General features: G+C 38.6%; 1 protein-coding gene across 1 annotated transcript in view; it reads right to left on the bottom strand.

Annotated features, from left to right (window-relative positions):
* onecut2 (one cut homeobox 2) overlaps nucleotides 1-21,138 on the bottom strand; it is a 32,183-nt gene extending 11,045 nt beyond the window's left edge. The window contains exon 1 of the mRNA XM_060934965.1: nucleotides 19,932-21,138. Within this exon, the coding sequence (XP_060790948.1) occupies nucleotides 19,932-21,138 (1,207 nt within the window). The remainder of the gene's footprint in view (nucleotides 1-19,931) is intronic.
* Nucleotides 21,139-22,410: the final 1,272 nt, after the last annotated feature.

Consider the following 22,410-nt stretch of genomic DNA (forward strand, 5'->3'; position numbering starts at 1 on the left):
CCAGTTCTGCCATATTCCAGAGTTGCAACATTCCTGGAGTGTCAAAGAGTACAAGGTGTGCAATACTGAGGGACATGGCCAAGGTAAGGAAGGCTGAAAAACGACCACCATTGAGTAAGGCACACAAGATAAAACGTCAAGACTGGGCCAAGAAATATCTTAAGACTGATTTTTCTAAGGTGCTGTGGTCTGATGAGATGAGAGTGACTCTTGATGGGCCAGATGAATGGGCCTGTGGCTGGATCAGTAATGGGCACAGAGCTCCACTCTGACTCAGACGCCAGCAAGGTGGAGGTGGAGTACTGCTATGGGCTGGTATCATCAAAGACGAGCTTATTGGACCTTTTCAAGTTGAGGATGGACTCAAACTCAACTCCCAGACCTACTGCCAGTTCCTGGAAGAAACCTTCTTCAAGCAGTGGTATAGGAAAAAGTCAGCATCTTTCAAGAAGAACATGATTTTCATGCAGGATAACGCTCCATCTCATGCATCCAAATACTCCACTGCGTGGCTAGCCAGTAAAGGTCTGAAAGGTGAAAAAAATAATGACATGGCCCCCTTGTTCACCTGACCTAAACCCCATAGAGAACCTGTGGTCCATTATAAAACGTGAGGTCTACAAAGAGGGAAAACAGTACACCTCTCTGAACAGCGTCTGGAAGGCCGTGGTTGCTGCTGCACACAATGTTGGTCGTGAACAGATAAAGAAATTGACAGAATCTATGGATGGAAGGCTTTTGAGTGTCCTCATGAAGAAGGGTGGCTATATTGGTCACTGATTTGTTTTTGTTTTGTGTTTGAATGTCAGATATGTTTATTTGCAAATCTGGAGTTGTCATATCAGTGTACCTGGTGAAAATAAATAAGTGAAATGGCTACATATTTGGTTTTTATTAAGTTGCCTAATAATTCTGCACAGTGAAAGTTACCTGAACACATACATATTCTCCTAAAATGGCCAAAACTAAAAACGCCCCACTCTAACTTCCATACATGTTCAGCTTTGATATTTATGAGTCTTTTTGTTTGATTGAGAACATAGTTGTTGTTCAATAATAAAACTAATCCTCAAAAATACAACTTGCCTAATAATTCTGCACTCCGTGTACGACTGAGGATTTATAGACTAAAGGCTTCTTTAAGGAATCTAAAATAGTTCTCATGTGACATTTAATGTAAAGCATGTGAAAGCATCAAAGATTTTTTTGGTTTGATTTGATGGGAAAAGTATTAAAGGTTCTACGTAAAATTTTTACACGATCTAAGAAGATTAAAAATAATCTCTACTGCAGTAACATTATTGATTCATAGATAGATAGATAGATAGATAGATAGATAGATAGATAGATAGATAGATAAAAACATCTATGAGGATAGTATTAAAGGTTCTATGTAGAATTTTACACAATCTCGGAAGATTAAAAATAAATGCTACTGCAGTAATGTTATTGATGGATTGATTGAGTAACAAACAAACAAACAAACAAACAAACAAACAAACAAACATCTATCAGGAAAGTATTAAAGTCTCTACGTAGAATTTTTACACGATCTAGGAAGATTAAAAATAATCTCTACTGCAGTAACATTAATTAATAATAATAAATCTATGAGGAAAATATTAAAGTCTCTATGTAGAATTTTTACACGGTCTAGGAAGATTAAAATTGATCTCTAACGTTATTGAAAAATAAATAAAAATACATAAATAAAATTATACCTCTATGGGGAAAGTATTAAAGGCGCAACATAGAATTTTGAACAGAGAGATTAAAAATAATGTCTAATTCAGTAAGGTTAGTAATTAATTAGTTAATTAGTTATTTAATATTCTTCTTCTTATTAATAATAATAAAATAATACATTGTACGAGAACTACAACTTTACAGTTCGGTGTCACAGTAATAACACGGATCTCAGATTCTTAAACTGTAGCTGAACATCATCCATAAAAACAACATTAACAATAACAACAACAACAACAATAATAATAATAATAATAATAATAATAGGAGCTCAACATGCTTTACAGCATGATTTAAAAAAACCTATAGTATTCAAAAATAAATTTCGCAAACTAATATTATGTATTATGTAATATTTAAAATAAATAAAAAAAATATCCATATTATAATGTCATATAAGTAAAACAAAAATATTTACTTTACCCATCAAGAACACTTTCTACGTGTGTGAGGTTTCTTATCCTGGAAAATCACACAGAAACGATGGAGCTAATCTTATCTTCTCAGAGTCAAACTGTGGAACTGTGGAACCATCAGTGCTGTCCAGGAGCTCATGTAACATTTCATTTTAACTTCGAGTCAAACAAGGTGTGTTTTGAGACTCGTAGACTCAGAGAGCTTGGAGTGAGATGGGAAATAAAAACGAGACACAAAACGAACACGTTGCTGTAAAGTGTAAAGAGGTGAGCCGGGTCAGTGGGGCCGAACAGTACGTGGGTGGGGTGGATGACAGAAGCAGAGTGAAGTATTTGTCCTGAATTACAGGATTTGGGTTTCGAATTTGGGAGAAAATTCTGCCACAGATTGAGCTGAAATAAAATCAGTGATATATGTTGTGCTGTAAAACCTCAAATCTTCATCTGTCTTTCCTAAAATCCCATCATTACCTTCTGTGAGGTGTGTGTGTGTGTGAGATCATTGCTTGTTTTGACCAGCAGGAGGCAGGAGTGATCAATACTTCACACAGTAACACGAGCCCTGAGCGCCATTACTTATGTTCATGTGTGTGGGTGCATTATATTAGAGCAGGAAAAACACTAACATAATCACGCACTGTGTGTGTTTCTGCTCATTTTTCATCGAGCGCTGCAGAACCCTTGATCACACACACGTTTATTCAAGAACAAAAGAAAGTCGTTTATTTCGAGCGCTCAGCAGCGTCAATAATTCTCTTTTCATGCTAATTACAAAACAAAGCCGATAAACAGACCGATTTGCAAGAAATGAGAATTAATTCCAGCTGTTTATCTAATAAAGGTGCGCAGGAAACACTTTCGTCATGTTTTATCTGCAGAATTAAGGCTTTAATTGCGGGAGATAAAGCTGAACGAGTTTCCTTTAAATCAGTGTTTTTAATTATCTCACAGGGAAGCCAATCAGATAATGAGAATAAAAGTGCAGTTTGATGGATATTTATAGCATTTTTATTTCTTTATTACGCCTCGGCTTTTACAGAGTGTGTGATCTGCATCGGAAACACGGGAATGTTACAGAAACTCGGAAAGAAAGGTTCAGTTCGGTTCCCCAAGAAAAGACACAAAATTTTTTCCATACAACCCTTTTCCATTACAAAAACATTTTAGAGTTCCAAACATCCGGTTTGTTTGTTTTTTTCCCAGCACTAAATTAAATGTTACAGAAAAAATGTTCAATGTTTGTAAATGTCTGTGCAGCATATTCCATAAGAAAGCACTTTTCAGATTGACAAAGAAAACATAATGGAGGCTACTGGTGAAAATTTTGGTGCAAAATGAAGAAGCGAGTGTGACAAAGTGTCCAGAAGAACTGTGGCTGGTTCTGGAAGATGCTCAGTAAAACCTACAGCTCATTTCCGCATAAAACTGACCTCACTGGACCTGAGATGGATATTTATTTTTTTAAAGCAAAGGGTCGTCTCAGACCAAATATCGACTTTGTTATATTCATTTATTATAGCTTACTGATTACTGTTTATAGTATTATAAACATGTCCCTGAATTCTCTGCTATTTTTTCCTGCTTCACCATGACCCAATACAAGATACTATGTCATGCATCACGTGGTGGGCTTTCCCTGTTCACGCAAGGCATTGTGGGATACAAATTTGAAACAGAAGAGAAAAATGGAGGACGTGAGTGTGCGAATGAAACATGAAAGAGCGACTACAGTAACGGAAAGAAAGTGAGAAGAAAAGAGGTTATGTTCTATACGAAGGAAAGGAAACGCAGGACCAAACTAATAAATATGGGCGCTCAGCGAGCACCTCGGTGTGATCAGCTGTTCGTTTAGCGACAGAATGATGGAACTGTCCGTGCATGCGCGCACACACACACACACACACACACACACGGACTTCCTCTGTCTGCTTGACTGCACGAAGAAGTGAGCGATTTCATGCACGTTATTTGCTTTAATCCCCTCAAATTAAATAACTTCCCAGCCACAGAATGGCCTGATATTTTGTGAGATATTACAGAAATAAACAGATATCACAATCACCACATTTCAGACGGAACTAAATTTCACCGATTTTATGAAATCGAAAGGCCGTCTAGATTTAAAGGAACCTTTAAGTATTTAGTGGTGTATTTAAGTTACCTTTAAGACCAGCCTTTAAATTTAATAGTAAGTTTAAGTTCCTGTAGTGAACTTTTTAAGTTCATTAAATACACTCGTAACTTTAAGACCCTTTATTGGCATTCTTAAAAGTTGTAGTGTCACATTTAAGTACATTTAAATGTTAAATTTAGTAACATCTTAAACATATTATTAACAGCATTTCATTATCTTTCGTTAAATTATACTATAAGAATTCCTAAACGTAAAAGTAAATACTCTAAAATCTAGCATTTCATAAACTTCGGATACTTTAAGAAGATCTTAAAGCTGTTAATTTGTCTAGTGCTTTCTGTTCCTGCAGTCAATCAATTGACGTTATAACAATGTGTCTTATAATAATAATAATAATAATAATAATAATATAATAATAATAATAATATCTGATATTGTTTTCCACTACTGACATTTCATTAAAAAATAAAATGATGAATTATGTTCACCAGGTTCTCAAGAGACCCCGATCTGAGACCCACGACAACGCAGATCTTGTGCAAAGTATAAAAATGCTTTAAACTATCGCTAAAAAGCAAAGTGATGTGAATAACAATGTAATAATAAACTGTATTCATTACTTATCCACCGGTTAGCGCTGTTCTCTCAGAGAGCTCTAAAATCTGCCCTTTTGTACACACTTATATTATTATAACAACTGGTGTACTATTTCTGCACTGGGCAACATGAGGGGTGAAAACTTTTGGTCAGGGTAAGGGTTAAATCGATCAGATCGATACTGCTAGGTTTCCCCGGCCTTTCATCAAATGAGCAAAAGCTTCTCTGCCGCTCAGGGTTTATCTTTTTCCTCTGCCAAATGTAAATCAATGTTATTGTTCAGCTTTGACAGTAAGGGCATCAAACTCAGCTCCTGTACGGAAGGTCCTGCCGAGAGAGAGAGAGAGAGAAAAGCGCTTACTCGAAGAACACACCGAGCTCAGCTCAAATCCGCTCGGCTCAGCTCATCAAGGCCACAGTCATTAGGTGAATCAGGTATAAAATGAGGGAAAAGTTTCATTGCTGGAATGTCGAGATCTGAATCAACACACGCTCAAACACACGTTCACATTTCCAGGTGTTTCTCTCAGCACTTGGGTAATTAATCGCAGGCCTGAGGCCGTGTGTGTTTTGTTTTGCCGTCTGATTATTATTAAAGCCTGTAATGCAGCCAGGAAACGCAGTCGATATCCCAATTGCTGATCACAAGCACAAATATTCAAACTACGCTCCATGGAGCAGATAAAAACCCGACAAGTTTACAGCTGGGCCGTTCTCAGAAAACGTGACAAATTCAGTTTTAAACATGAAGTTTACATTTTTTTTTCTCTAAAACCATTAATCGTGCCGCTCTATTAGACATTTATTTTAAGAAAGAATTTAACAGAGCAGTAAAAAAAAAAATTGAAACAACTTGTCTGCATTTGCAAAAATTTTATTTCGCCTAAATATACCAAAATGTCATTACCACCATGTGTAGTGAAACTTGAACGAAAATAACTCCTTTGTTTTTAAATTTTATTTTCACTTTTCTTTCTGAAATATTATCTCTATGTATACCTTCAGTTTTTATTGTAGAAAATATCATGATCTTTGCTTCAACGGTTTTTGGTGTAGAGCCTAAAATATATGCACAAGAATGTGTACTTTCTTGATGTCTTTACCGTTACCCAAATGGTAAAATCATGCTGCAGCTCAGGGCTTTGACAATAGAGGGCAGTGGAGTTACATGAGGAAGGACCAGGATGTTGAGCAGCCATTTTGAAAAAAAAATAATATCTGAATGCATGAATGTTGGAATCCAGGACACTGATCAGGTAAATATGAAATTTTGAGATGTCAAGGAAATTAGCTGTCTTTGCCGTTACCCCCGAATGGTAAAGATAATGATGCTGCATGTTGAAAAAGTTTAGTTAGCCAAGTAGCAAGTTAGGACGGGATAATAAATGCATACTGTGTTTGTTTATCTGTTTTTCTGCACTCAGTGACCCCAAAATGCCATGAGATGTCTTTACCGTTACCCAGTGTTGTCTTTACCGTTATTCTATAGGGTAATGGTAAAGACAAAGCATTTTTTTTATAATAAATTATCTCTTGCTTTGTGAATTCATGAAATATGTTTTTTTGTCTATTAAATATATTTACAGGGATTGTAACTAAAATTAGTGTATACTAAATTTTTTTAAATGTCTTTACCGTTACTCGTCACATTTTCTGAGAATGGCCCAGCTAGGTATTATGTACTGTAGGTATCTAAGCTAACACTAGCCACAAGCCACTAGGAGGCACCACTACTTCCTCACTGGATATGAACACGACTAAAACTCAGAAGGATCCAACCGAGACGGACCATCCTTCAGATCACAAACCACATCGGACCTCCGATACGTCGATTCCTGGATCTCTTCAACCTCAACACACCTTGAAAACGTCAGGGAAATAGAACCATTCATAGCGAAACACTTAGGCCACCTGTTTTTTTTCATACAAACTTTGTTATCGATGTCTATTTTACGACTTCTGCATTATCGAGTCAAAACATTACAAAAACATTTTAGAGTTCCAAACGTTTGAGGGTTTTTCCAGCACAAAATTAAACGTTACAGAAAAAAAAGTTAAATGTCTGTAAATATCTGAGCAGCATATTCCAAAAAAAGAAAACATAATGGAGGCTACTGGCAAAATTTTGGTGCAAAATGAAGAAGCGAGTGAGACAAAGTGTCCAGAAGAACTCCGGCTGGTTCTGTAAGATGCTCAGGAAAACCTACAGATCATTTCCGCATAAAACTGCACTCACTGGACCTGAGATGGATATATATATATTTTTTAAAGCAAAGGGTCGACTCACACCAAATATTGACTTTGTTTCATTTATTATGGCTTATTGATTACTGTGTATAGTGTTTTTTAATGTTGAAACATTTCCTTTCTTTATTTTTTGAAGCCATTTTTAATCTAAAGCATTTCTTTTGCAAGACTTTTGCACAGCATGCTGTAGATCGCTGGTGTGTACCTTGTGCTTCTAGTGTTTTCCGTGTAAACTGACCCATCTCCATTAGCTGTTTTTGAAGAACTTGTTCAACATCTTCGACTCTTTTGCTGTGCCTACTTACAATTTGACCTCATTCTCATCTCATTATCTGTAGCCGCTTTATCCTGTTCTACAGGGTCGCAGGCGAGCTGGAGCCTATCCCAGCTGACTACGGGTGAAAGGCGGGGTACACCCTGGACAAGTCGCCAGGTCATCACAGGGCTGACACATAGACACAGACAACCATTCACACTCACATTCACACCTACGCTCAATTTAGAGTCCCCAGTTAACCTAACCTGCATGTCTTTGGACTGTGGGGGAAACCGGAGCACCCGGAGGAGACCCACGTGGAGAACATGCAAACTCTGCACAGAAAGGCCCTCGCCGGCCACGGGGCTCGAACCCGGACCTTCTTGCTGTGAGGCGACAGCGCTAACCACTACACCACCGTACCGCCCCACAATTTGACCTCCAATGAACAAATAATAATAATAATAAGCAGCAGAAGAAGAGTCCTCCTCCTCCTGCTAGTCAGATGATTTTTGCCACATCATCATGAAACTGAAACACTGTGTTATCAAACACATTTTTCAGCCTGCACCACAAATGTACTTCCTCTACAGCAAGGCATGGAAACGCTACATTCAGCATCCTGAACCTCGACGCAACAAACACAACTAATTAGGCTTCATATTTCTCATGAATTTCTCATCAGTTTAGAATTTCGTCTGAATTTCAGGAGACGCAAAGCCCCTGAACATCCTTACCCTGAACATTCATCCCTCGTCGTCTTGACTGAGCTGCATGAAACACTGCAGCTTTGAGTGGTGGTGGCAAATTGATCTCTAAATGTGCTCTAAATGTGCCATTTATTTCCGTGAAGCTCTCACAGAAATAGCACAACAATGACACAATACAACTCACACTAATTGACACTTAATCTCACTTTAGTTACCGAAATGATGTTGTTGTTGTTGTTTTTTTTGCATGATGCATGATAATGATTTTTGAACTAACATTAAAGGAATGAATTGCTTTTATGCCTTCTTAATATTTTTGCCCTGCACTGCCGTTAATCTGAGGAATGGATCAGATCCTCTCGCGATCGCTGAGCGTCCTGAGTGGCCAGCGAGAGCGTGAGCCTTTAGAGAGTCAGTTATAGCTCTGAATTATACATGGAGGCGCGGTCTAACTGGGACACACTGAGAAAACACGACTCCTCTTCCATTTATTTGCTTGATGTTTACTCCGGGCAGACACGGATCACCGAGAAACAGACGGGTTGCTTTCTATTTCAGACGGACAGCAGAAATATCAAAAATGTCCAAAAAAAATTTTCACACAAAATGAAATGTGCACAATTTACTGCAAATGTAATGGACTTATTATTATTATTATCTCATCTGGCTGACGGGCGATGAACTTATCCCATCACGTGTTGTCCATTATCCGTCCGGCATCATCCACATTTCATGAAAATCGCTTCTTCTCTCTTCACCAATTTTTATTCTTTTTGGCAGGAAGGTAGGTCTGCCTGGGGTGCATATACAATAGCTTCTACTCAAATTTGCATAACTGCAATTAATAATGAAGATATGGAGTAATTAATCAATCCCTAACGAGCAGTTTTCCACACAAATCGCTTCTTCTCCCTCAGTTCTTCACTGATTTTGATTCTTTCTGGCATGAAGGTAGGGGGACCTAGGGTGCATGGAACTTCTACCCAGATTTGCTTCATTACAATTATTATTGAACTTATGGACTAATTAAGCCTTAATTCAACAGCAGTTCAACAAAAATCGCTTCTTCTCGGTCAATTCCTCGCCGTTTTGGATTCTTTCTGGTAAATAGGTCGGTGTTCCTAGGGTGGATATCGCTTCTATATATAGCTTGTATATAGTGTATATAGCTTGCAGCATTTATTGTGCACTTTAGATCGTTCCTTCTGGACTAGACGGGGCCGGAGTGAGCTACACCGTCACTGACGGTCTCCTTTAGCAACCTTCTAATAAAGTTGTGTGTATATGTTTTCACAGAACAAAACAAACAACTAAACTTCCCACCAGATTTACAAATGTTTTGTCGACTTTCTCCGAACTTGCATGCCCATGTTCATAAACACCAATCGTCCGTAAATTACCAAACACATTCAAAGAATAGCTGATTTAAATTCTGCTACACCTGCAAAACTCAATAAATAGCAAAGAAAGCTGCAGTGACAAAATGGTGAGTAAACAGTGAACACAGCGTGCACTAAATCTTCCAATAATGCAGCTCAGCCACTGCACTGCATCCGCTACATCAGACACGCATTATCTCCAACTCTGACTTTCATAGGGCGCCATTAGTTTTGTTCTAATTAAAATAAAAATAGGCTCGTCCTGTTTGTCTTCATTTGTGGATTGATTTTCGATCGCTTTCTTCCAAATCGTTAAAAAGAGTTTCACAATATTTGCAGGATCTCATGACGAATTATTAGATTCGACGCTCAATCGAGTTCATGAGTTTCATGACACGTGAATTCACACAAACTCACGAGCGAAATAAAGGAGACGAACGTCAAATTTTCCTGGGAACAATTTACGAATAAATTTGCTCGTATCTAATGATACACTTGACTACTGGGGCTCATCTTTACACCAGCTTCATAAAACAGCATCATAATTCTGTTGTGAGAATTTAAATGCCTTATAATACACAACTCTGCCTTCAAACTTCAGGCCACATCTTCTCCACAAGTCTGAAAATGATTTAGGGATAAAACGGTGTGTCAGAAACAACAGAAACCAAGTGATATAAGCTTGTATTACATAGACGCGAGTGTTTTACTGGGAAATACACCAAACGTATTTTCCATCCGAGCTCCATCCAGGACGTGGAGAACCAAAACCGGGACACAAATCTCTACATGTGACTCATGAGGAAATCGATGAGTGAGTTGTTTTGATAAATTTGGGGACTTTTTGTTTTTGTGTGTGTCGATATAATAAAAAGAAAAATCACACGTTGATCACAAGTTGAAGACGAGTAGCTGAATGGAATATATCTGATAGACCACGAAAAAAGCCATTATTATTATTATTATTATTATTATTCATACACATTCCTTTCGGGTGTTCAACACATCTTTCTCTTTTGAAATTCTCTCAAAATCTTCCGTATTTAACAAAGCAAACCTGGCGGCCATGTTTGTTTACAAATTGTCCCAGTCGCTCAATCACTAGCGCAGAAGTTTTACGTCTCCGACGTCTGACGTCATGTTGTCTTGACGACCGTGTAATATCGTAAACCATATTCAACGCTCATTCTCCATTGGGTAGAGTGACGTAATACACATAGGATAAGCGATATGCTAACAATATTGCACGCTATCAAACCAAATGAATGAAACCCGCTAGAAGGGAATAGAACACGTTTTTATTCCATGGAAAAAGTGTCCTGTGTGGATAATAATTCCCGATATTTCACTCCAATTATGTCACTCCCAGTGTTTTCCTACAGTGTTGTCAAAATGGCGAGCCAGTTCAAAATTAAAATTCTTTTCATTAACGTGTATTTTTTTTTGTGGATGTGTCCATATAATATAAAGAACATTACATGGTGGCGTGTTGGCTTTGCTCAGTCGTGAATATATATATATATATATATATATATATATATATATACACACACACACACACACACACACACACACACACTTGTGTAAACTTGCTAGCTACGCACATCACCCGTGTAACAAACTGAAGATCTGAACAGCTACGTTTGAGGTACGTTTTTGTCTGAACTGCTTGAAATTGACAGGTAGAAGTGATACAGCGCTCATTAGCGCTGGACAGGAAGTGTGTGTGTGTGTGTGTGTGAGAGAGGGAGAGAGAGAGAGAGAGAGAGACTTTGGGTAGAAAGAAGTGATGAGTGCTGGGTGAGATTGGAGGAACAGGAGGGGGTGCCCAGTGCCCCAGATCAATACTTCACCACAAAACATGATCAGCAATGATGTTTCCTTGATGAGTGAAACCTCCACATAATAGTCCAGAGACACACACATACACACTTCTACTGGCATAATACAGGTCAGTGTAGACTTTTAGATAAGCACACACACACACACACACACAGGAGGGGTTTTTACTCTCCGACTCTTCATCATAAAGGCATCACGGCTCGACTCGTAGTATCACATCACCACCATGTGATTGGGACAAGCACTCTCAGGGAGCAGCGTGAGTGTGTGAGAGCGAGTAAAAAGGACTTGGTAAATGCATTATGTTACAGCCTTGCACTTAGCTGTGTCATCGTGTGCGTATGCGGATGTTCTTAATGTGCAGCCCAGGCACTTGAGACGACGCTGAGAAAGAGAACCAGGAGAGAACGAAAGACAAAAGACCCAAGGAGAAAGGAAAGAACACGAGCAGAGAGGCTGGGAAGGGAAAAAAAGAGAGAGAGATTCGCTATTTGTATGTATATACACCCACCCATATCAGCCGATCCCTTGACATCAAATCACGCAGATACAAATCAAGAGCTTCAGCTGACGTTCACTGACATTCCAACATCAGAATGGGAAAAATTATGATCCCAAAGTGTGACTTTCTTTCTTTCTTTCACTGTGGCATGGGTGTTGGTTTGAGCCAGATGAGTATTTTTGGTTTGAGTATTTCAGAAACTGCTGATCTCCTGGGGGTTTCACACACAATAAACACTGTGTACACAGAATGGTGCAAAAAACAAAAAACAAACATCGAGTGAGTGAGTGAGTGAGTGAGTGAGTGAGTGAGTGAGTGACAGTTCTGTGGGTGGAAAAAACACGCCTTGTTGATAAGAGAGGTCAGAGGAAAATGGACAGATTGGTTCAAGCTTTTCTGACAGGAAGGAACTCATACAGTATCTCATATAATCACTCTTTACAACCGTGGTGAGCAGAAAAGCATCTCAGCATGCAACAGAAAAAAAACACAGAGGACCACATTGGGTTCCAGTCCTGCAGCCAAGAACAGGGATCTTAGAATCAAGAACAAGTTCCTATTAAAGTGGCTGGTGAGTGTATAGGAATAAAACACTCTGTTTTAGGAAAATAATCAATGACAAAGTGGTGTGATGAAGCGGAGTTACTGCTACCACCATAATCGCAAATCACCGTTTGCTAAAATCACATCGTTTATAATTTTTACTTCTTTATAGTTAAATTTAATGTCGTGAAAAATTGTTCCCTCACCAGCTGATCTTTACTCTCTCTCTCTCTCTCTGTGTGTCAGAAAACTTAAACTTACAGTTTTACGTCTAAATGTTACAAAGCACTAACACTGGAGACTTCTTCTATAAAACGTAAATATTAAATACGCAAATTTTTTTTCTCTCTTTTGAAAAGAATAATACAAAATAATGCAGCTTGTTATGATCTTATCAAAAAAAAAAAACCCAACAACAACGCAAAACGGTGCTTTGTGCTGAAAACTGACACTGGAGACTCCTTCCATAAACATTCCAGAAAACTACAGGAAGTTGATCTTTATTAAACAGCAGCGCGTTTTTTAACCCATTAATCACACTGTCAGAGCCGCTGCACTCGGAAATGAATCAACGATCAGAACGGAGAGTTCCATGCACGTTCTCTCTCATCATAAGTGTCAGAGATTGTTGGTGTATCAGCTTTCTCGGGCCACCGGTCTCTAATCCCGCATGTGCTTTGGCAGCAGAATGAAACATCACCTGATCTCTCCGAGCGGCCCGAGGAGGAGGAGGAAGAGAGCAAGGCGGCCATCGCTCGCACATTTCTCACTAATCACACGGATAACGGGAAGTCTGAAGGTCTGTCCTGAGGGATCACGCACACACTCGGACACATGATGATGTCAGCAGTTCAAAGGTTTGTTTGGGGACTGAGTTATCACCGGAGGTACGGCCAATCACAATCACAGAGTTCGCAATGTGATGTAAGAACGCAGCTGGTGATTAAATCTTGTGCAAAAGTAAGAAAATAAGCCTTGAGTTTAAAAACAGGACACCTAATCAGTCTCAGCAAACACCGAACACGGGCTTTTCAATCTATTTCCACACATCAAGCACTTTTTCAGCATTTTATTATCTCTAGTAGATTAGATAATCAGTTTTTTTTTTTTTGCTCAGAGAAAACCATAACCTTTGACCATAAAAACACTTTTTTCAAAAAATGTGATATTTTCTAACCTAATCGAAGGTGAATAAGTAAGAAGTTCATTGCAATTTGACACTGAAGGCTGACGTGAAGGAAAACTGAACTGGTCACATGATTTTTTTTTTTTTTGTATTTTGACAATCCTTGCACGACTTTTCCTGATTTAATGACATGCTTATTCATATTTTGCGAAAAAAAGAAGGCTGACATTATTTTATTTGGCGTTTTTGTGCACGGAGATATGAACGTGAATATCCCTATGTGTTCTAAAAGCTCCTGGTTACGTCTAGTACAGTTGTAATGCTCATCACTGTCTGACTCTGGCTCTGACACGTCAATTAACCCACTTTGAAACTTTTATTCCTTCTAAAGCAAATCCTCCGACATCACGCTGAACAATTACAGCAAAATGCATAACCATTACTGTTTCAATCAATACCAAAATCTCATATTTAACCACAATTAGGCAGCTCTCTTCAGAGCAAAATAATTCAAAATATTGGACTTGATCATATTTAAAAAAAAAATAAAAATAAAAAAACAAAAAAACAAACAAGCATCCTTTTCCTTTATACATTTTAACTCTTTAACCATAAACACTGTGTATGACTGATCTGTCTTGGTGCTAATTTAATATCATTTTAATAATTTGTAATAAATAAAGCAGCATGTTTATAGAAGAAAAGAAATAAATATTCAACACTAAAAAACTGTAAAAAAAAATACATTTTACAATTTAAAATATTTTCACATCAAGATAGTTTGCAATTCTTTTTAATAAATAAATAAATAAATAAATATTTTTAAAAAGATCTCACAATATGTGAAATATATCAGAATTGTGTATTGTGACATAATTTATCACAATACCTATATTTTATAGTCAGATAGATAGATAGATAGATAGATAGATAGATAGATAGATAGATAGAATATCCAATTTAATCTACTTTTTAAATCGAGAACAAATCCCAATCGTGATTAAACTGATATTAATTCATGGCACAGTTCGACTCTCACGGCTTACAGCTTTTACACATCCAGTGAGTCATTCCAGCTCTTATAGATTCATAACACTGATATGATATGACTGTGATGACCTCTGACCCCCTGAGCGCTCCACTTTATCCTGGTGCTGATGATACAGTATGTCTATTTCTTTAATCATGACAGTATTATATTATATAATATGATACGATAAAGCTGATATTACACACATGTTATTATTACAGACCCATAAAAGCCCGAATGAAGCGGCGGAGTAAAGTGAGACGGCGGCTGCAGACTGCTGGTGCTCTGAGACAGCGTTATTAGCTGCAAACTGCGAAAGCTGGAGAAAAACCTGGCCTGATGTGAGACTGATGTAAGAGAGAGAAAGGATGGGTGCGAGTCTCTCAGCATGTCTCGTCTGATAAAACCGTGTTTCGGATCGAGCACTCGAGCCTGTTTGCTGACAGCAACATGGTTTTGTGTGCGTTTTATTTTTTTTAATTAGCTAAGAGACCAAAACTTTGCCCTTTGCTCCTGTCCAGCATGTGTGGACAAATACCACGCTATCACAAAACGATTCAGAACAGCACTGTTTGACCAGGTTCACAAGATAAACAGGAAAAAAAAAGATAAACTGATGAATTGGAGAGTTGTTGAGTTTGTGCTTTTTCTTCAAAACCAAATGTGAAGAAACACATTTCATTAACTCCTTAAACTCCAAAGAGATGTCGGATTATCCAGATTTAGTTTCACTGCTGAATAAAATGCTTTAGCATGACAAACTACAGAGTTTACGACGTTAAAATAATATTTTAAGAAAAGTCTGAAAACGGGTCATTTTAAGGTTTATTATTGTAATTATTACTGTATGCGTTTATCCTTAATTTTTTTAAACCTAAATCTAAAAGTTTGCAGTTTATGAGTCTTAAACAATCCTGACTCCTACTACTACAAACTTTGACTACTATTTTATCTTTAATGTTAAAAACCTAATTATATTTGTAATTAAATTCCCAGTCTATTATTAAAACTATAATTTCATTGTTCATTTTTTCAACCTAAATTGATGAAATTTAGCAGTCTGATCTTCAAGCGATGCTTTTATCCTTTATTTATAAACCTAAATTTATTAAAAGCATGAATTATTCCTTTTTTTAATTTTGATTTATTTTTTTAAACTTGAATTAACATTTATACTGAGGAAACATTGCATCTAGTGTTTATGTCTTGCTAAAGATGCACACACACACACACACACACACACACATGCACATCAGCGTTCAGATAAACCGTTTGTGTTTTTAATAATATCCTCATCTATTAAAAAAACGACACGTTTATAAAGAACAAAGTAGAGACTTGGTATCTGTGTACTCAAGCAGATCTCACATACTTTCTCAGACTTGTGTTACGCCGGATTTCTTGGACCTCTGAGCTCACACAACCAACGTTCAGTCCTATATTTTAAAAACGATGATTTGTCTGTTTCGTCCCTGTGCGCTGTTTCAAAACTCATCTCTGGGAAAAAAAAAAAAAAGGCTGTGAAAAAAATCCATTATAGTCATTAATGGAGAACGGATCCTCTCAGATCATTTAGATTGGGATGAGAGAGTTAAGCGTACAGTGAACAACACACACCACACAACATACACCACATGTGTGAAGGTCATGAGAGAGGTTTTTGTACAAACTGTACTAATTCTTACTGTTGCTTTTACCGAATGTTCCGTTGTGCAAATATAAACAATGACTGATGAATCCACACATCCCGATTTCACTCCCAGTTCTTCCAAAGGTCACAGATTTCTCCAGGTTTATTCAGTTTGGTGTTTGAAAACCCTACAAAGAGTGTGTGAAGCTGCCCAAGATTAGCCATTTGGTCTCGGATTATGATTCACTTTCATACATCAAATATCACTTGATCGTTTCAATCAATGTCTCTGAACCGAAGCTCTTTTTTTTTCCAACCTAAGAAGCTCTAACCCTGAATGAATTCATGAAACTATCAAACCCGAAGCGTACAGTAAACACCGCCAATGAGGGGATTTTCTCCATGCAGTCAGACGGAGCTCTGAAAAACTCCCAGCCGTCAGCTTTACCGGAAGAAGAGTCCAGGATCCGGTTCCAGATCAATGCAGTCCACACATTTACGTTATTGTTGCCAACATTAATGCCCTTTTAATCTTTAGGAGATTACCCCTCATCGATCTGCAAGCGTTCAACTACATCAGATCTGTTTGAGAAAACCGTGTCATAACTAGCCGAGATTGAAAGCTGACACAGGAACGATAACAATAAACCCGGAAGTGTTTGGGTTTTTTTTCCTTTCAAATTTCAGTACCAAAGCAACTGGGATCAGTTTGCCCAAGTAAATTCGCGTTTAGCTTGAGCTGAGAATATGTAATGAAGTGAATGAATCATGTAAGTTTTACTGAATAATAAATAACCGAGCATGACTAGCCTGCGCTCTTAGCAAAAACGCGTACTCAGCGGTACCTTCTGTACCTTTAGTGTGGATCTTTTAACTAGAAAAGCGGATGAAGTGTACCTCTTAAAACATAATTACAGCTGATTATACGGCCTACCTTTTTGAAAGGTACACTAATAAGTGTGTGTGTGTGTGTGTGTGTGTGTGTGTGTGTGTGTGTGTGTGTGAGAGAGAGAGAGACAGACTAGCCATGCTAGCAACCTAAATTGATTCTTTCTTCTGACTTATTTCCACACTCACTCTGTTTTCACAATCTAGTCTCGGTGACACAAAAAGGTCCACATAATACAATTTTATTTTATTTTATTTTTTTAAATAAACACCTTTTGGTTGAAACTGGACACAGCTATAAACATTAGCTTCTCGGTAGCCTAGCATAATCTGAAGAAAGTGCATGCTAGCTGCTTAAATGAATCACACTGATCGATCTGAACGTTCATTTTTATCTTTGTGCAACACACCTGGCTGTAATACAAACATTTTATTCATATTTAGTGATATCGTAGCATAGATGTGCTTTATTATTTATTTTTTAAATGTTAGCATGTATGTAGAGTAATCATTGTGCAAGATTTGACAGATACTTACATGGAGTTTTCCTCAAACTGTTTTAATCTGGATTTATTTATTTATTTATTTATTTAGATAGAAGTCTAACTTTACTCAGACTTTACTTTTATCATTTGTTTAAGAAGCCATTTTTAGGGGTCCAAGCACCAAACCCTATTGTTTTGTTTTGCCCACACTGAGGACCCTGATCAAACCTCATTAGGGGAAAATGTCCAGTCTTTAATTAATATCTCTACAATTAACAGAACACACGTGCTCACTATAAGAGCTATTTAACATTCATCACTTTATGTCCCAGGCATTCGGTGCTTGATAAACACTGCCGTGTCTGTGATCAGATTCATATCCAGTCAGAATTTTTCAAAATCACTATGTTTTTTTTCTCCTTCTCTCTTTCATTTCATATCACTTGACAGTCTTTAAAAAAAGAACTCTGAAGTAGTGCAATGACCAGAAAGCGCACAAGGTTCACATTTTGTCCATTTTGCCCGGTTAAAAACCCCAAGAACGTGTGTTTTTTGTGCGGGGTCACGCCAAGAGCTCTATCAATAATTCATCGGGCCGCAGCAGCTTCTGCTGCTTCTTTTCAATTCCCCCTGCCTGCCTTTCGCCATCACATAATACCCTCCAACCCCCCTTTAACCCCCTCCTAACCCCACAAACCCTAAAAAAAAAGAAAGAAAGCACCAGACTCCAGTGCCATCTGCAGCACAAGATTACAAAACACATCTCCAAATCTCGTAAAAAACACTGACGTGCTTAATCAATCATCATTATTATTATTATTATTATTATTATTATTATTATGTCTGTATGTCCACTGCATCTCAGTAGACGTCTCAAGACTGACCCTTTTTCATGTCCATCACTGCAAAGACCACTTAATTGCCTATTGCTGTTCAGCTCATATTCAAATAATTGATTAACACTATATCCGATACGCTAAATGTGTATGTTTTGGTATGCTGTTTATCTACTCTGCTTTTTCCCCCTGAAAAACTGACTGTATAGCTGTATATTCGCCTGAATATTTATGTGACCTATCCATCAAAATCACATTTCTATTGATAGCCGCCGGTGTTCCTATGCACAGACGGCAAACAATAGAAAAGTGCAGCAAAAAAAAAAAAAAAGCATCCACACACACAAGTGAATAAATCCAAATCCTTGCCTTGTGATCATCCAACACACCTATTCAGGATCACTGCAATGACAACAATCGAGTAATTCAAACAATCAAACAATTAGCCTGACCAAATTAAAATAATAAGGACATTTATGATCAAAGAATCATGTAAAATTATCAGGAAAAAATACTCAGCACTAAAAAAAAGAAATCAGGAATTGTGGGTTATTATGACAAAATATTCTAATGTTTTCTTCAGATGAACAAAGGAAAAGAGAGAGCTGGGGATGTGGTGTGTTCATCACTAGAGGGGGCAACAGACTTGGTGTAAAAGACAGAGAGAGAGAGAGAAAAGAGAGAGAGAGAGAGAATTTGCCCTCCTGGTCCACATCAGTCCTCACAATCAACAACACTATAAACCTCTTCACAACCTCCTTTAAAAAAAATACACACACGATACACACTTCTTTTATAGACAGGCTCAGAAACACTCACTGTGCTAATAAATAATTTTAAAAAATAATATTTATTCTATTTCAACTGATTTAGCAAAGTCATTAAAATGAAAAAAAAAGAACAATAGAAGGACGCAATTTTTGTGAACGTGCGTGCGTGTGCGTGTGTGTGTGTCGCATCACAGGCTGTTTTAGAGTTTGCAGTAAAAACCTGAAAGTGATTCCTTTTTGCTTGTTTGTTTTTAAATACCCCCCCCAAAATTCAGAAAATGTTAATAAACAAGAAACAATACACAGGAATTAAATAAATAAATAAATAAATTAATTAATTAATTAATTAATTAGCAAATCAAAAAATTAAACAGAGCAGAGTTTGTCAAAATATTTGTTTTGTGGTTATATCTATTTATTTATTTATTTATTAGCAAACAAATAAATAAATATTCTATAAGAATCCCAATAAGGTGAGCTCGGCTATCAAATTACTAAGCATTATGAAATGCTGTTTTATTTTTTTTCTTGTCAATTAATATTGATTTGAATTATCGACCAAAAACAAGTTTTTTAATAAATAAATAAATAAATAAATAAATAAATAGAAACATGCGATTCGCGTTAATTCTTGAACGTTTTTGTGCTTGATTATTATTATTATTATTATTATTATTATTATTAGGCAGTCACTGCATTAATCTACAGATGGAAATTTGGTTTTGTTAAATTAAAAATAATAATTATAGAAGAAGAAGAAGAAGAAACAGATAAATGCCTTTGTTTATTTCTACCTGCGAGCCTCAGCGCGGACATCCTCTGGAACTCGGGCTCCTGCAGCCACTTCCACATCCGGCGGAAGGTCTCCCGGCCCGATTTGAGTTTACTCCACGGCTTGGGGTTGCGCAGCAGGTCGGACAGGGTGCCCTGCGAGCGGCACAGCACGCGCTGAGCGAAGATGGCCTGCGGGATGCTGTAGCGCTTGAGCTCGGCGGTGATGCGCTGCGCCACTTCCTTGGTGTTGATCTCCTCGAGCTGCTGCTGCTGATGGTGCTGCGCCCCCACGCCGCCGTTACCGGAGGAGGAGGAGGAGGAAGAGGAGGAGGGCGGCCTGTCCCGGCCGGACGCTGCCAGGACGGGCGCATGAGGGTGTGGGTGATGCACGGCGGCGCCGGGGTGCATGCCGTTTAGATGCGGCGGCATCATGCTGGCCACGGGTCCGCCGAGGCCCCGGGACAGGTGCTGTTGGTCCCCGCGGGCCAGCATGGCTGCGTGCGCGTCAAAGTTGGTGCCCAGCATCTTATCGTGGCCGCCGCCAGCGCCGCCGCCGGTGTTGCCACCGTAGCCGTGCAGGCTCTGCTGCGCACCGTGCACCGAGCCCAAGCCGTTACCGAGCGGGCTCAGGCTCGGCGCCACGCCGCTCATGTCCTTATGGTACGCGCTGTAGAGGTTGTTCATACCCGGCAGAGCCCGGTCGTCCCGCATCAGCGTGAAACTCCCGCTCACGTTGCCCGAGAGCCGCTGGTGGTGGTGATGGTGGTGATGATGGTGGTGGTGGTGATGAGGATGGTGGAACTTGTCCGATACCGTGGAAATAGGCGGTAAAGGTTGCAAGGGGGTCAGCGTGGTATAGGTGCCACTCATGCCCATACCGGGGGGCGACGTGTCGCACGGCACGCTCATGCTCATCCCGTGATGGAGCGGCAGAGACAGCTCGGCTCGGTACTCCCCCGCGCCCTCCAGGATGGTCGCCATGCCGGACACCATGGCCGAGCGCGACGCCAGATCCTGGTGTATCCGCAACGACGACGACGACGTGGAAGTGGTGGTGCTGCTGCTGCGCGCGTGATGCGGGCTGTGGCCGCTCATCAGCTCGTGCTCATGGCCGCTCAGCGCGCCGTGCAGGCCGCCCATGCCGTCCATTGTCATCTCCGGGTTCATGGCGAAAGCATCCAGATCCTCCTTGGCCAGGCATCGATAGGCGTTGTAGGCAGTCTTCATTCAGTCCATTGATGGATAGAAAGCTTCTTTTGGTGTGTCCCTGTGCACAGGAATGGTCTTATTATCCTTCTCCTCCTTTTTTCCCCTTTAAGGCTTCTCGGGTTTTTTTTTTTCCTCCTTTTATAAATAAACCCAGTATCTCCGGTGTGTCTCAGACGGGCCAGCGCTGATCTCTCCCCATGTCCGACCCTCTCCTCCTCCTGCGGATTCTGCTCCAGCACTCGGATTGTGCACGATGGGATTTGCTCTGCTTAGTTTTGCTGCAGCCAACCCTGATGAAATGGGCGGGGTTTGCTGTATTTTGCTCTTTTTCCCCTCTCTCCGACGGACAGCTCTAAACCACCAATCACATTGCAGTGTACGGATGAAAGGACCGCCCCTTCTTGGCCTGTTGTCCAATCGCAGGCAGAGTTGAGCTTGGGTTGAGATTTCTAAAACAAGTTCTTGGGTTCAGGAGACAAAATAGATAACATAATATAATATAATGTAATATCATATCATATAATATAAGATATTTAAAAAGGATTCGTAATGTTTAAGTGATAGATTTAATACTTAATGTTACCATGTTGTGGATTAAAATAATTGTTTTTTAAATTTTTAAAAATAATACAAAATGTTAATCATCAGAATTATTTATTTATTTATTTATTTATTTAAAAAAATTCTTATAATGTTGCTCTTATTTGAGAGTCTGGATGTCCTACCATTCTTAATATAGACTTTTAAAAAGTATTAATTATATTAATTGATCGACTGAATAATCTAAACCCATGCTGGATATCTACATAGAATATTCAAGAATGTTCACATGTCATGCCTCAGGGTCACAGAAGCAACTAGTCTTCTGTTTTTCTTGAGTTTTTTTCCCCTCTTGTCTTTGTTTTTTTTTAGTGTCCTGTGATACTAATGTTGTGTTTTTTGACCATTTACTCAAATTTGCACGCATGAGATGATATTATTCATTCTCTTCCTGCCAGAAAAAGTAATAATAATAATAATAATAATAATAATAATAATAATAATTTCCATTTTTTTTAAAGTTTAGACTATAATCGCAAAGACTCTGTTGGACTTTGAGTTCACTTGCAACTAGTTTAGGCTTTAGATGGTTTAATATTTTATTTATTTATTTAAAAACTTTACAGTGTTCCAGCACACTCAGAAAAGTGCAGCCGGTTGAAGAGGAGCAGGTTTTTGTGCAGGCCGGTGGCTGTGGAGGAGATGTGGAGCAGATGCGGCTTTTGTTTAAGTGAGTCTGTAATTAAGGAC

Source organism: Neoarius graeffei, chromosome 12 (assembly GCF_027579695.1).
Source record: "Neoarius graeffei isolate fNeoGra1 chromosome 12, fNeoGra1.pri, whole genome shotgun sequence".
Classification (NCBI taxonomy): Eukaryota; Metazoa; Chordata; class Actinopteri; order Siluriformes; family Ariidae; genus Neoarius; species Neoarius graeffei.